Raw genomic sequence first — 16797 nt, 5'->3', positions numbered from 1 at the left:
CATCAAAACTTGGTCCGAGGCCCAAATTGGGCCCTCCTCGCCCTTTATCGACTCATAGTCAATGAGGATCTCCTTATCGATACATCCCACAACTTGACAAAGCTTCCGTAGCCTTGGACTTCTCCTTTTGAAGCTCATGTCTGACAAAAACGCTGACACCTACCTACTTCATTCTCTTCGTCTGCAGAAAAAACAAATGCAATAATCCTTGCATGTGACGACGATGACGACAAGCTGTAACGAGCTAAAAACGTGTCTCCCACTAGGTTACATGGTAATGTCATTCTTCCCTCTACCTATCACATGAAGTATTGTTTCATGCTTAGCCCTTGCCTTCCTTCCCTGTAATTCTTTATATGAAAGATTTTGGGCTTTTTATAAACTTGGATGAGCAATAGAATTATGCAGTACAACACTGATAGATCCCAACATTATCGTGAAAAAAAATCAGTTAAAAAGAGGAGAAAGAAAGACTCCCCTCACATATAAATATAATTATATTTATCAAAATTTTAATAAAATAAAAAAATATTTATATATATAAAATATCAAAATTTATTAAATATTAAAAACAATTAAATCTTTCAAAATACAAGTATTTTTTTAATTTTTACATTGAAAATAAATTATATTTGAAATATTTTAATTTTCCAAACATTTGAAAAATTTAAACTTAAAGTGATTTAAATTAATTAAAAATAAACACTTATTTATGCTAATTTAATAAATTTAAAATTAAAATGATTCTAAGTTATTTAGAAATAAACATTTATCCAAGCTGATTTGATAAAGTTTTTGTTATGGAAAAGTTCCACAAAGTACTTGGGATAAAGAGCTAGAAATAAAGAAAAATTACTATATTGAAGTGTTTAATCCCACTCATAATCATCAACCAAAAATATACATAGAGGCCAATATCTCTTGGAGAGCCAAAATTCTTATTGCTTAGTTAAGGACTAATTTTCATCAACTCCGTTAAACAGGGCGCTGGAAAAGGCCAAAGGAAGTGTGGGAGGGAAGGGTATGCATTTTTTGTTCTTCCGGAAAAGTGGAAATAGAAAACATTTCATTTTAGAATGTGAGGCCTTCAAAGACAATAGGGAAAGTTATGCAGATACGCTGATAGCTAGCTCTTGGGATACTCTATTTAGCGAGGGGTTTTTCGAGAAGCTTGGAGAATTTATTGTGAAGCTTCATAGAAAAAAGCCAAATACATCAAACAAATGAAGAAGCAATCTGTCCCATAAGCTATCTTTAACTTCGTGGCGGTTAAAATAATTTCTTTCTTTCTTTCTAAATTTAAAATTAAAATAATTCTAAACTACCAATAAACCCCTAACACCTAGCGATGCTGATTTTATTCATGCACGTGAATATGCCACCGTGATTTTATTCCCAAATGCTTTCAAGTTGGATCATACTCGTTTGTGGGTCCTTTACGGTGGTCAAGCTTTCTGAAAATGCCATTAACTTGCATTTAAATGATGTAACCATTGACCTCATACCATGAAATACCACCTTATAAATGGTCTATCACAAAAGAAATTATGTTACAGTATTCCATCGTGGACTCCACTAATTCAATGCAGCATTCATAGGCCATACGAGCTATATATCTTAGTAGCAACATTTTGCATTCATTGGTTGGGGAAGCCCCTTTTTGTGAGTTGGTGTGTTGGGGAAGCCTCTACCTCGTTCACGCGCTCCCGCCAATTTATAGCTCTCCATCTGCTTCGTGTCTTCTCATTTCAAATCCTGTATTGATCTCCATTCTCAACTTCTCATTTCGATTCCCGTCTCTTTGCTGCAGAGGTTAAACCGGTAAGCTAATTCTGATAATTTACAGTACATTAACCAGCATATGAATCCGACTGGGGTATTTCAACTGTGCTATAATCATATTGGCTACAATGATAGAAGCAAATGTGCCTTGAAGGAATGGTTTTAGGATTGAATCGGGTCAGGAAGCCTGTTTATAATTTTACATAAGTTCGATATCGATGAACTTCTCGTTAGTAGTTGTTATTGATGAAGTGAACTCAAAGGTTGGCAATGACCCCAAATTTGAATATTAACTTCCCTGATTTTTTAATTCGAAATTTGCAGGAAGGCGAGGTGTCTGTAGTGTCAGTCATGGAACCTAATCAGCCATATAAGCTCAAAGTGCAGGAGCTTCGCGATGAGCTCGCCAAGCGTGGCCTTGATACCACTGGACGAAAGCCTGAGCTGGTAGCCAATACTCATCCTGTGACTTATATTGTATGAATCATGTAACTAATGATATAATCTAACATCACTTCATGGTTACATCCATTTTTTCCAGATTTGGGTATAATCAGAAGTGTTGCGAAACTCTTCTATTTTCCCTATTTTTCCAGAGCTTTTGATGTTTCCAGCTTTTCACAGTTAGAATTCATCTTGTCAATCTTTTCTGGAGAAACTGTGTTTCTTGATGGAAATGCTCCGCCGAAAACATCTACCCTAAACGTCGAGTTCAATCAAGATATGCAGTTTCTCCAGAAGAAAAAACAGATTGACAAATTGAATTGTAACTACGAAAATCTGCAAGCTCAAATTTTCTGTGTGTTTTCAGGTCCGAGTTTATGTTTGCCCAGTTTTTGCCTGTTCGGCTTTTTTGGCCCCAATTTTTCTGATTTCCCGAGATGATGGTCCTGGCAGATTTTTTGCCAATGCCGAGTTTTGCAACACTGAGGTTGACTTTGGCGGTTTCCATTGCTTGTGCACATAATCACTTCATGTGCATTAAACAAACAATCATCTGTTGCCTATGTTATCAGAAACTTGAGCAGGAGATCCATTGCTAGTTGGACCATCCTTTACATACCTGTCTCGACAGTACGCTAGTACATAACTAATCAATTTTACATGCATGGTATGTGCTAGGAGGGATAGTGGGTCCATGTTTCTGATCCCCTGAAACCTTGTAGCCTCGTTCCTGTTCCTTTTTTCCTCATAACTGTTTTAAAGATCAATCAAGAATGATAACACAAGGCTTTGTTAGATAATCAGTTCTAAACTGAATTGTGATGTTATCTCGAGCACAAAGTCATATAATTATCTATTTTCAGGCAGATCGACTTAATGCTGCTATTATAGATGAACTGAACTCAAAAGCTGGCAATGATCCCCATCTTAAGACGTCAGACATGGAAGTGGATAAAAGGAGAGATGACGATAACGGTAAAAAACATTCCACCGATGAATTCAATACAGATTCAGCAGTGGGTGGAGGGAAAAGGCACAAGCAATCTCTCGACGAAGATGACAAAGATAGCAATACTTCCAAAAAGGGTGACTCAGTGACAATGGCACATACTCTCAAAGTGCAAGAGCTTCGCAATGAGCTGGCTAAGCGTGGCCTTGATACTTCTGGACGAAAGTCTGATTTGGTAAACTTATGTGTTCATTCTGTTGCTTATGTGGTAGTATTTATTAAACGAACTAAAACTAAACCTGAAAATAAGCAATGTGGTAAGCTCAGCTCTCTTCATAATGAACTCCTATTTTTCTGTGCTTTGGTAAAATCTTATTGTAGTTTTGGAAGTTGTTTATCCAATCGCTGCATGTAAATTAAACTCACCACAGCAAATTTGCCAATGTTACTTTGTGTTTTAGGTTAAATTTGCTTTGAAATAATAGTCATACAGGTTAATCAAGTCTGGAAACAAAATGTTTCAGTAGTCAAGCAGATGTAAACTCAACGCTACTTTGAACCCTAATGGCAAGTCTATCAATTTTGCAGGTAGTTAGACTTGACAAAGCTATTATGGATGAACTGAAGTCGAAGGATGGCAACATATCCACTGACAATATAGACTCGGCAGTGAATAAGGAAAGAAACAACATGCCCTCGACCAAACAATCTAGAGACAGAGACAGTACAGATATTTCTGTTAAGGAAAGGGATGGGTCCACAAAAGTTCACTCCCAAGATGGAGACACGGATACACAGAAATGTAAAGATGATGTTAAAATTACAATTCCAGTGGCTGATGAAAAGAGAAACCAATCGATCTCAGAGAAAATATCAACACTCAAAGATGATAATGAAATAGATTCTTCCAAAAGAAAAAAAGACATAGATATCAATGCTATGACTGTTGATGGGTTACGGCAGGAGCTTTCTACTCGTGGACTTTCAACTTCTGGAACTAAGAAGGTTCTTGTTGAAAGGCTTGGTGCAACGATGAAAGACAGTTCAATTGCTGTCAAATTAGATGAACAAAATGAGCAAGGTAATGGCAAAATTTCTCAAGTTTATTAACAAGACTGTTTGCATCATTAGTACTGTTCTGATTAAGGTCTGTTCATGTTTGTGTGAAGGATAGTTTCTCAAGGATGTTTGCTCTGAGAATGGGATTGAATTTCCTTGGGAGAGATACAGTGAAAATTTTCTTGATTTATCAAAATCTCGCAAACTATCTGATGTTATTTGAAACAGAGTATGAATGCATCTGATCAGAAACCCATGAACTTTGCTATGGTACAGTTCAATTTAAACCTCAAGTCGTCCCCCTGGAAAAGCTTATGAAAAATAGGCATAGTATATACTATAAACATCAAATTTTCAAATATATCCATTGCCACTGACGCAATGAAGCACCCTGCTGATAGTTTCCATTATCTGGAAATTACAAGTAGTTCAAGAATCAAAATCTCTAGCACTATTTGCACAATAATCTCACTTTGAGATGTGGGCCTTTACATAGCTCGTTTTCTTATATAACATGGTTCAACTATAAGAATTGGGCACTTGTTGCTTAGCTACTGAAATATGGCTTAGATTAGCTGTAAACAGCTAGAATAAGCCTAATAGTTCTGAATCGAAAACATAATATTAGTAAATGGGCCTTATAGAGACTAAGATTCATCTATCTATCTATCCAAACCTGTCCAGCCAGATCATACAAGAGAAATACAATCTATGCTATTCACATAAACATAGATGAAACCAGACAACCCATATCAGAAATTGACATAAGGAGTGCCATTGAGGGTTTTGTTCCTCTGTCATTCAACTACACTGTCTACCCAAAACTACGACTTACTAATGAAAAGTGTGCAAGATGCCTTTCAGATGCATAGACGAATTTCTTCTTTTCCAAATATGCTCTTTATATCTCAAATGGTTATATTTGGATGACTGCTTATTAGTCCAGCAATTCACATTGGTTTTCCTTGGAATGTTCATTGAATTTGGAGGGACGATTGCATTGATGATTATTAGTTTACCTGTTGCTTAAAGAGAAATTGAATCTTGTTGTGAGTATGGAGCATTGAGTTATTTAAAATCTATAGATTGAAGTATCACCTTGCACAAATCCTTGGACGTGATGTAGGGCCTTGCACCAATACAAATGCGGAAATCATCCGAAGAGCCACGAGATCATTGGAAGAATTAGAGCAAGACAAAGTGACCAAAGCAGATCTGAAGAAGCAACTAGCAGAGAGTGTGTTAGGATATGAATATGGAAGTGGGATAGGTTCTACTTCAGCATCAATGTCTACAACCAACCCTGTAGCTACCTCCTCATTTTTTGTTCCTAGAACCATGGCTAGTTCACAACCATCTATCATTTCAATGCTTAAAAAAAGGAGAAAGAACAAGCTGACAAGTTTTTGGGCAAGTTTTTCCTTTGGAGTGATATTTCTTTTAGCGTTGCAAGGAATAATCCATTTTTCCAGTCTGTTGTTGATGCTATTGCAATTGTTGGCCCAGGGTACAAAATCCCTTCTTATGATGACTTTAGAGGCCCCATTCTTCAAAATGAAAATGTTGACTACACCAAAAGATTGGAGAAGTTTAGGGCATCATGGGCACAAACAAGATGCACTGTGATGTCAAAATGGTTGGACCGACCAAAAGGGGAGAACCCTTATAAACTTCTTGGTTAGTTGTCCCAAGGGGACAATGTTTATGAAATCTGTTGATGCATTTTCACATATCAAAGATGCAAAATTATTATGTGATTTGCTGGATGTGTTTATTTTAGAGGTGGGTGCAAAACATGTTGTCCAAGTCATAACAGACAATGCTGCAAATTATGTTGCTGCTGGCAAGATGCTTATGGAAAGGCATCCTACTTGATTTTGGACACCTTGTGCTGCACATTGTATTGATTTGATGTTGGAGGACATAGGAAAAATTTCCTTTGTCAAAGATATTTTTGACTCATAAAAAAAACATTACAAAATTTATATATAATCATGCATCTGTGCTTAGCTTGATGAGAAAATTCACCAACAACAAGGAGTTTTTGTGCTCCGCCATTAGACAGTTTGCCACCAGTTTCATATCTCTTCAATCCCTCTTGAATTCTATGTGGGATGTAAAGAGAATGTTTTTTCTAGATGAGTGACGTGCTTTGACATTTAGCCGCAAACCAGAGGGAGAGGCCATATGCAGATTAGTTTCATACCAGGAAAACTTTTAGGTGGGAGTGTAGGAGGTGTGCAGCGTTACTGAACCTTTGGTAAAGGTTTTTCGATTAGTTGATGGTGAGAAGCCTGCAATGGGCTATTTGTATGGGGCCATGGACATGGCCAAAGAATCCATTCGGGCTTACTATGATGATAAGGGAGATGAGGGGTTTCAGAAACAACTCCTCCTATGGGAAGTGATTGATGAACGATGGAACAACACACTCCATCGTCTTATTCATGCTGCAGGGATTTACTTGAACCCCACATTTTCTTACCCATGTGGGTTCTTATTTGATGCTGAGATCATGGATGGGTTCTTAACCTGTGTTCAGAGGATGGTGCGATCTCTAGCAGAACGTGCAGAAATCTCCAAAGAAATGGAGATATACAAGAGGGCAGGTGGCACATTTAGCTTTGAGATGGTTGTGGTTGATAGGAAGACTAAAATGCCAGGTATTTTTTTAGTTTGTTTCAAATTTCATTGCCTCTTCAAGTTCATAACTTCATACTTTTTTTTTTTCTCTGCAAATACTAACTTCTATTAACTGAAAGGCAAAATATTTTTACATATTATCGAGGCGTGACAACACTCGACAGAACATAACTGCCCCATTACAGACATAAGCTGGGGAAACCAGTTACAAAGTGCAAGAAACCAGAAATCAGACATAGAGAGAGACATGCGTTGCCGAGAAGGAGAACTGAGCCAGCATAGAAACACAAAAAACATTGCAACCCAGCATATAAAGAGTCATCAAATACGAGCCAAAAAACAGTAGGACAACTGCATAGAAACTTGACCACAAGCCTGAAACCGAAGTCGAAACAAAAAGAGACAGTCCCAAGTGGCGCTACTTCTCCTTTGCTGGGTCATGGTCCTTCTTCTCATCCCGACCTGTATCACCAGTCTTCAAACCTTCATTACCGCTTAAATCGCTGTCAGGGATTGCTATGGCATGTTCCGCCTCGCCATGAGTTCTGTCCTCAGCTGCAGGTCCTGTATCTTCAAGGGGAGGAAGATTTTTGAGAAAAGCCTCCTGTTTAGCTTTCTCTTTTTCCCAATTTTCCATGCTGTCTTTGTCCGAGGAATTCTCACTGCCTGGAGAAGGATCAGGGGCGATGCAGGCCAAGGGGGAGACAAGGTTTTCCTCTTCCGAGAGTATAAGGGTGATGTGGGCAGTGACCAGGGGCCTGTGCAGATTACTTTGAAATTTGAAGTGCGTTGTTTGGAAAGCACTGTTCGGAATAGGTTTCCGACCAGAGCCAACAGAAGGCCCAGCTTCATGGACGGGGGAGGGATTGAAAGGTTCCGGCGCCGTTTCCATGGCATGACCGACTGGAGGATGCAGACGGCTGTCACGACGCCCCCCTGAACGATGCCGCTTGCCCGAGCGAACCATGATGACAGACAGAAGGTAGGACACAAATGGGTTATGGACGGGATGACCAACAGGACGGAGTCGAGTGAGGCAAGAGGGATGCCCAACAGAGCTTGCGACCGACACCACAATATGACAGAGCTTATAAACAACCACAAAAATTGCAGACAACAACAGAGAGCAAGAATCCAGAACAGGGGAGAAATTACCCTTGAGAGAGATGGCTTTGAGCCCGCGGCAGTGCACCAAATTTAAGCCATCACCCACAGCTCCCGCAAACCAGGTTCTATTACCGCGCGACTGAGCACAAGGCTTGGTGAGTGAACCATGGATCGGCATGATTATAACAGGAGGAATGTTGCGTCGATCAACGCAGAACTTAAATGCAAATCCGCCACCCGATCTCACATTAATACTCATTCCCTGCTCGCATGAGGTTACGTCCCGGGAGGCCACGCTGCTCTGCAGCTGGCAGTACTGGGCATTAACTTCTTGCATGGAGAACTGTGGAGTCAGTAATGCCACCCAGATCCGGGATCATAACTTCATACTTTGCTTCAACTTTCAAATTTCATTTTTTTCTTATGTTTATCTTATTTGTAATTTTGTTGTAGATGCATGGTGGACTTGCTATGGTGCCAGAGTACCCCATTTGCGAAAGTTTGCCATTCGAATTCTCAGCTAAACATGTAGCTCCTCAAGATGCGAGCGCAACTGGAGTGTATTTGAAAAAATACACAACAAAAAGCGCAATAGGTTAAACTTGAAACTTAAAATATTTCAAATTTCCAATTAATTTTTTGAATTTATTAAATAATATATATATATATATATATATATTTTTTTATAATTATTATTTTATGATCTTTGTACAGGTTGGAGTCCCAACGACTTAATGACATGGTCTACGTCTACTACAATTTTCGATTGTGGGTGAGGCAACTTGAGAGGATACTTGAGATGGAGGCCATCTCATTGGATGGGATTGACACCACTGCTGCATGGAGGGTTGAGGCTGAGAGGCCTCTCATGGAGTCTGCCGATGATTGGTTAGAGCAGGAGGTAATGGAATGCGTAGAGGGGGAGGAGGAGGAGGAACAGGAGGAGGAGGTGACACCACCTATCTAGGCTACCCCTGCCACCAGTAGAGGACATGGTCTACCTCCTATAGCTCCTAGTTCTTCAACTTCTAGAGCACAGTAGAGTCCACTGCCAATTCCACCGGCATCTACATCTAGAGGGAAAAGGAAAGCTATTTCATTTTCTCACAGGAGGGGCAGAGGAAATCAATAGTATTAGTTATTTGGTTCATTTCATTGTATATGACATTATGACTCATGATATGAGATACTTTATTATATTTTTTGTTGATATTTTGAGGCTGAGTTGGGACTCAGGAGTTAGGACTCAGGAGTTAGGACTTACTATTCAAGACGTGATTCATTGTTATGTGTGATGTAGCATTAGAAATGATATTACACGTCTTATATATTAATTCTTTTATCATATTTATGTGTCAATGTATTTATTTTATGTTGTAGACTCTTTAAAGTTTAGATATTAAAAAAATGAAAAAAAATGAATTTTCCCAATTTTTACCGATTTTTTTTCCCGATTTTTATGATTTTTTCCCCTTGCCGATTTAATTCCGATCGCGATTTTCGCAACATTGATTTAGATACATCCTTATCTCCAAGGAAATCAATACAATGATGCTCTCATACATATCCAAGTCATGATACTTTTGGAAATACTGAGAGAGGGGGTGAACCAATATTTCTTTCAATTGTTAATTAGCCAATTATGATTTTTCTTTGATTAGAATCACAATATACAAGAACACAGAAAAATAAAATAAAAAATAACTTATATAATAATTATTCAAATGATGAGGACTTCGATCCTCTGTTACAAAAGCTCAGACTCCAACTTGTACAAAAGCTACAATTCAAGGCTCCAACCTTTACAAATTCAGGGTACAACTTGTCGAATAAGGACACCAATCCTTAACTGAGAACCAAATCTGTGAGTTCGTGGGCACCAACCCACAAGAGGCTCCAACCGCTTAGCTGACCACCAACTCAGCAGAATTTGTGGGCACCAACTCACTGGAGTCTCCAATCCCCAGCTGAGCACCAATTCAGGTCCATGTCATGCTTCAGATTTGCTGTCAATTGCTTTTTTGTTTTCAAATCTTCAGGAATCATCTATGAAATCCTCAGGTTTTCTCTTTCAAGCTTGATCACAGCTACTGCAGTTGTCTTGTCTTCAACTGTCCTTAGTTCTTGGAAACTCCTTGTCAGAGGTTTGGGCATCAATGTATTCCTTGAATGTCAATATACTTCAATTCAGAGCTTCTTTTAAAAAAAATAGTTTCAGCCTTCTATCAAAAGTCTGCAACAGGTCATAAGTCTCTGCCACAGATTGTGCTCTTAAAGTCTGCTACAAATCAGTTACAGGTCTGGTACAAATACAAATAGGCCTGAATACATTTTTTTTGTTTGTTTTATTTATTTCTTCAGAGCAGATTTTTAAGCCAAATAATCCTTGTACAATTCAGCCTTGTCACAAAATGAACCACAGAAAATGGTACTAAACTCGACCCTCACACAGTTTGATCTCAACTTTGATTTGCGGTCTTTCTTTTCTAACTGCAATTTCAACCTCGGATCATATGCATTCCTTCAACCCCTGCAGCTGTCTCAGTGCTCATCAATCTTGGTGGAGTTCAAGCTACAAAAACAGGTCGAAGTCTGAACTTGTTTCTTGCTTTCACCTGATCCGAATTCCTTGCTCAGCCGAGTTTTCTTGCTTCACTGAATTGGGTAATCGAATGAGGTGGTTGAGTGTATTTATATAAGTTTAATCACTGAACTGTCATGACTGTTGGGAGGGGGCTTACTTCGTTCAATTGGAGCGGACTTGCATATTAATATTTATTTGAATTTGTTTTGGATAGATGGACCATAGTTTTCGGGGTAGATATTTCTTCAAAGGCAATATCATTTCCAGATTATAATCTGAACTCAAAACTGCTTGATGCTGGATCGCAAAAGATGAGGTATGCACAACCGTTGTTTCGGAAGGTTCCTCAACATCATGTATCTAGAGCTTGAAAGATGAACTTGAAAGTTAATCCCACGATTTGGCTACTTATCAAGCTGCCAAGACTTGGGAGAATCTGACGCAGCCACTCGTATTAGAGGAGTTGAGGCAGCTTCAGCAACCTCAACAATTTCAAATCCTTCATCTATTAAACCTTCCACTGTTGTGGCATGGTAATCTTTAGATTGCTGAATCGGTCTCTAGATCTATTAAACCTTCCACTGTTGTGGCATGGTAATCTCTAGATTGCTGAATCGGTCTCTAGATTGATTGAATCCTCTCCTCTCTTTCCAAACTTACAATCTAGATTATAGAGGAGAGCCTTCTACCTGTTCTTTATCTTCTACTGTCTTTAAATAGTCTGCTTTCAGTGGTTGAATACTTTCCTCATTTTGTGATGCGGAATCATTAATATGCTTCTCTGTACCATATACATCTACATCCTCCTTGGTCTTGATATTTATGGCATTACCATCCAGGTTACTTTCTAACTAATGGTAGACAGTAACTCCTTTTGTTTGGGCCATGTTGAAAATAATAGCGAGAAAGGGTTCCCTGATTTGTGCCTTATTCAAAGGGACCACAAGTACTTCTTTAGCATGCTCGAGATCCTATAAGTTAGGAATCAATTCCTATAAGTTAGGAGCTAATTCCTATAATTTAGGATGAGTTCCTAAAATTTAGGAATGTCCTTAAAAATTAGGACGAGTTAGGTTGTAGTTAACTGATGTGTTAAATTTGAAGATTGAGTTCTTGATTTTCTAGTGTGAGTTAATTGAGGAAAAACATAAGTGATTGAGTTTCAAGTGGTCTACTTCAAATAGGACGAGTTGCATGAGCAATTAACTCATATTAAATCAATCACAAAATCATTCCTTAATTAGACAATTCACTAATTTTAGCCATCCAAATTGATATAAAGAAGGAACAAAGGCACAATTGTATTTACTCTTGTATGCACTAGTTTTATGTGTAAGCTTGTACGCGAGCGTGACAAGAAGAAGACTTGTGTGAGTTGGTAGAAGGTAGTTTTCACTTGGCTCATGCACTAGAATTAAAGAGCTAAAGGATCAGCTCTTTTGCAAGGAATTAGGGACTTGGTTCCTTGGGTTTGCGCCATGAATTTGGAGTAGAGGAGCATCAAGGGAAGAAGGCAGCGTGATTGTGATTCATGCAAGGGTTTCATGCTTAGGATAAGCAGGGAGAAGGATGTATTCTCCAAGTGAAACAATTGTATTTGTAAGAGATCATTTGCTTGGTTTCTATCAATAAACAAGTAGAGGGTTTTCCCAGTTGGGTTCCCTAAAAAAAATATTGTGTTTTGCTACTGTGTGACTGTGGTTTATTTTTGTTCCTATTCTGTTGCAAAATTTGGTAGAAAAATTCTGTGTCCGTATGAAAATAAATTAGTTTCAGATTGTTCATATTAGCAGTGGCAGAATTTCGTGGATTTTCTGTTGATTTTTGTAGCATCGGATGTGCTCTTGTCGTGAGATTTTGCAGAGAGGCTAAGACACATGCATTCTCCAGCAATCGTTTGGGAAAATTCCACCTAGAGATGATTTAATTAAAATAATTAACTATTTTAAATGGTTCCCTAAGTCTAAACTTAGGAAATCTGGTTAATTAAAGGGTATTAATTAAATCAGGTGTGAATCTTCTAGAAGAAGACGAGGATCAACTCCTAGTTAATCTTAGCCCTTGATTATGTTTTAATCTTGGCCGTTGGTGCTCCAACGAGAGATTATAAGAAGGAATTCGATGGGCACTTGGAGAACACACTTATGCAGTTCGATTTCGCTGGGAGGTCGATTTCCTGAGCAGCAGCTGTGAGTTGCCGGAAGTAATTTAGCAAAGTCGAAGCAGTGAGAGAAGGGCATGGATAGTAGACCAGAGGAGAGTTTTCCAGAGCCAGGGATTGCAAGGCAGAGAATACAGAGTGAGGTTTAGAGAGGCAACACAGTGCCATGTAGAGGCAATGCAGAGCTTTAGAGGGAGTCTGAGATTCATCTGGGAAGTCGAGTTCTAGAGCCAGAAGTCGGGGTGTGAGATCGGAGGGCCAGAGGAGCAAAGTTCCAGACAGCAAGAGACGAAGATCTGTGGAAGAGGTGACGCAGACCCTAGAGAGGCTGACACAGATCTGCATAGGTTGACGTAGAGGTTGCGCAAAGCCAGTGCGGGGCTATCTATTCAGGGCCTGGATTAGATTCAGATTGCTCGACAGTGTGAGATTTTTCCTCATTACCTATTTGTTAGTATTTCTCTGTATTAGATTGCCAGTTTGGGCATCTAACGATTTGTACTGGGAGTACTATTTCATAATAATTAAAACCCTCAGCTATCGCACTAGTTTTTCCACATTGGGTTTTTTCGGGGACATTGTCCAAAAACAACTGTGTTGATGTGTGTGTTTATTTCTCTCTAGTGCAGTATTTAGTTTCTGCAGTGTTTTATTTTGTGTAGGCTGCAGTGTATGTATTTCAGTATTTGATGTAGAAAATTGCAAGTAACTTGTTCAATTAATTTAACAAGTAGGTGAAATATTATCAGTTTGCTGCAGTAGGAATTGGGTAACCAATTTTTTACATGGTATCAAATTACAGATTGCGAGTAGAAGAGCTCAGTTGCAAAAAGGAAGAAGGGAGTTCGAAATTACTGCAGAGGCAGCAATTCGAAACCCCAGAGGTAGTGTAGTCCTTGGGCCAAGGAGGTCGAAGTTTTGAGGGAAGATCGATTTCTCTGAGTGAGTCGATAGAGAAATTCAATTTCCAGATCGAAGCCTTCCAGAGGCAGAAGGGAGCAACGTATTTTCCTTGCAGAGCAAATCTTTAGCTGGGACGCATATATTTTGCAGCAGTTGCTGACAGAATAGTGTCAGAAGGAGAGAATAGCACATACTGAGGGAATTTCTTCCTCAGAGGACTTCCAACCAAGAAGTCCAATTTTTTCTAGCAGAGCAACAATAGCTGTTTGCGATATTTCTCACTTCAAAAGGGAGTGCGAATAGCTGGGCAGCAACTGCGCAAAGAAGAAGAGGAAGCAGTTCAACTTTTTCAGGAGAGATGACATCAACTGGGTTGAGAGATCAAGATCGGTTGGACGGAGCCTCCAACTATGTGATCTGGAAGGCTAGGATCTCCTGCCTTCTAGATGAGCAGGATTTCAAAACTTATGTCAATAGTGTAGTAGCTGTACCTGCAGATGCAGATCCACTCAAGAAGTACAAGGATGAGATGGCGAAGACTAAGAGGATCAAGACTAAGAAGTGTTATCTTTGTTGAACCAAAAAGGATCAAGTCTAAGAATATCAGTTGAAGTAAATCGAAATCCTAAACTCCAACTTCAGGTCTATTTCATAGGTTGAAATGCCTCAGTGATCAAAAGTAACAATTTTAGTAGTTCGAATAAGCCTTAGGTCAACCTCAGAAGACCGAAAATGTATGGGCATTTGTAATCATGATCTTGAAGTCTTAATAATAACTAGTTTTGGAGATTATTCTAAGAGACCAAATCCTTCAAATTCTTGGAAGCCAAGTTTGTTTGGATTGACTACAAGACAAAAGATCTTTAGATAAAAGGTACCACCAATTAATGTCAAAACTAGGTGTCCTTCAAGAAGTCCACTAAAGGACTGCTTAAAATTGAAGGAATATCTCTGCATATGTCACTTGGGTAGTATTCATGGATCCCTGAAATGAATTGGACGTATATATAGGCCTGTGAAATTACAGGTCTGCAATAAAAGGGCATTCATGAAAGATACAACAGAATCCAAAGAAGTCCTATGAGAATTCGAGTTTGTGTTACTTTGAAAGTAACATTCCAAAGAGTAGTTTGAAAGCGTCACTACATGTTGAGCCAAGGTACTATCACAAATATGAAGTTGAAATATTTGTTTCTCATGAAATCACATTACAATGTTGGATGCTAAAAATCTGATGTGCATCTACTAAAGAATGGCATGTGCATCCTACTAAAGAATGACATGCTAACCATCTTGGTGTATTCGATCATAGGTCGAAAGGATCTATAGGTATAAAGTGCTAAACACCATTTGCTAACATAGACCTTATGTTATGACAAGGGAGTATTGAGGGGTAGACATGATAAGAGACCAAGCTCCTCCTCAAAGATTGAAGAGCTGAAATACACAAATTGATCAGATCATGTTTATCAGAATAATTGATGAAAGAATTTTTTTTTTCCAACACAATCTGGTATCTTGCTAAGGGTTTGAGACTAGATGGCATTTTACTGTTGGACTTGCAAGAATATCTAGCGTTTGGTAGACTGAAAGTCTTGACCAAATTTTACGGTTTTGGTTATTGGAATATCTAGGGTCTTTAAACCCTAGCAAGGGCTTGAATAAGAGAACTCTAGGGTTTGTGGACAAAACCTTAGGATTGATCATTTCCACTGAAAGGAGAAACCCTAGTTCGTGCAAGGAAGGTATGACATCATGATGATGTTAAATACAAGGATGAGGAAGTTGCAGGATGAATGCAAGAAGGCTAAGATTAAGAGGGCGTTGACAATCTCCTATAGTTCTAAAAAAGATAAGTATTCTATATCTCTCCTCCCTATTGATTACTATTGTTATTGTCTTTTTAGTCTCTTGTTTCTGTATCCTTTGCTTAGTTGTAATTGTTCTTCCATGGCCTCCTAAGTGAGGATTCCAAGTACATTTTAAAGGCTACCTAGACCTTGGTAGCAGGTGGAAGAACAAAGCAAAGTTGTGACAAGTAGACTCTCCCAATAAAAGGGGTTTGTGATGAGAGATATTGTACTAGATGAGATCTGGACCCAAAGGGAGCAGACAAATCAACGAGATTGAAGTATGCTGGGAAGAAGTCAGTGGTATCTTCCAAAACAAAGTTGGATGGCAAGTAGTAAAAAGCAAAGGATTACCTCAATAAGAGGGAAGAAGACTATGAAGGGACATTTTGTTATCTTTATGATTTCTGTTGAAAACTACGTCAGATGAATGTAGAGATCATCTTTCTCAATGAAAGAAGAAGTGTATGTAAGAACTATCTCAAGTTTGTGAGGCATATGAAGAAGTCTTATACTTGTAAGCAAAAGGAAGGCTTTGTACAGACTTTTATTGAATTGGATCAAGGTTGATCTCATATGATTTGATGAAAACAAAAGAGCTCATGCATTAGGAGCAACATTGAGAAATACAAGGCAAGATTCGTGGCTAGAGGGATCTCCCTAAAAGAGGGAGAAGATTATGATGAAATCGTTGCGCTAGTTACCAACACATCATGATTAGATCTCTTGTTTCTCTTGCTTTGTTTATGAGATGATGCTATTGAAGAAGAGGTGTACCTAAAGCAACCTCAAGGTTTTGAGGTTCATGACAGAGAATCTCACGAGTGCAAATTAAAGAAGGCATTGTATGGACTCAAGCAAGCTCCGAGAGCTTGGTATTCTAGAATTGATGAATATCTGACAAGACTTGGTTTCTCTAAGAATGCTGCTGATTCCAAGGTTGTGAAGGGTGAGCCCGTGATGCTACTACTACATGTTGATGATTTGTTCTTGACAGGTATAGAGCATCTTATTGTTCAATGTAAGAGGGAGTTGGCCTTTGAATTTGACATGAAGGATCTTGGCTTGATGCATTACTACTTGGGACTAGAAGTTTGACAGAAACGTGGTAAAATCCTTCTAAGGCAAGGAAAATATGTCATCAAGATCCTTCAAAAATTTGGAATGATAAAATGCATGCCTATGGCAATTCCTATGGTGATGAATCTGAAGGGATTCTAAGTCTGATGTAGTAGATCTATCCATGTACCAAAAGTTGTTTGGATTGTTGATGTATTTGGCTAATATCAGACCAAATATTTGCTCTGTAGTGAAC

General features: G+C 38.7%; 1 protein-coding gene across 1 annotated transcript in view; it reads left to right on the top strand.

Annotated features, from left to right (window-relative positions):
- The first annotated feature begins 1595 nt into the window (after positions 1–1595).
- The window catches only part of LOC149175887 (poly [ADP-ribose] polymerase 2-like), a 445779-nt gene continuing 430577 nt past the window's right edge, over positions 1596–16797 (top strand). Inside the window, exons 1-4 of the mRNA XM_089419780.1 lie at positions 1596–1821; positions 2107–2229; positions 3090–3410; positions 3764–4256. Of these exons, the coding sequence (XP_089275906.1) occupies positions 2134–2229; positions 3090–3410; positions 3764–4256 (910 nt within the window). The 5' untranslated portion in view covers positions 1596–1821; positions 2107–2133. The remainder of the gene's footprint in view (positions 1822–2106; positions 2230–3089; positions 3411–3763; positions 4257–16797) is intronic.

This window comes from Pinus tabuliformis, chromosome 4_1 (assembly GCF_031772625.1).
Source record: "Pinus tabuliformis cultivar Carrire ecotype Pingquan chromosome 4_1, CPIR1, whole genome shotgun sequence".
Lineage (NCBI taxonomy): Eukaryota > Viridiplantae > Streptophyta > Pinopsida > Pinales > Pinaceae > Pinus > Pinus tabuliformis.
Note: the sequence above shows the minus strand (reverse complement) of the source record. Positions and strands in the feature narration are given on the sequence as shown.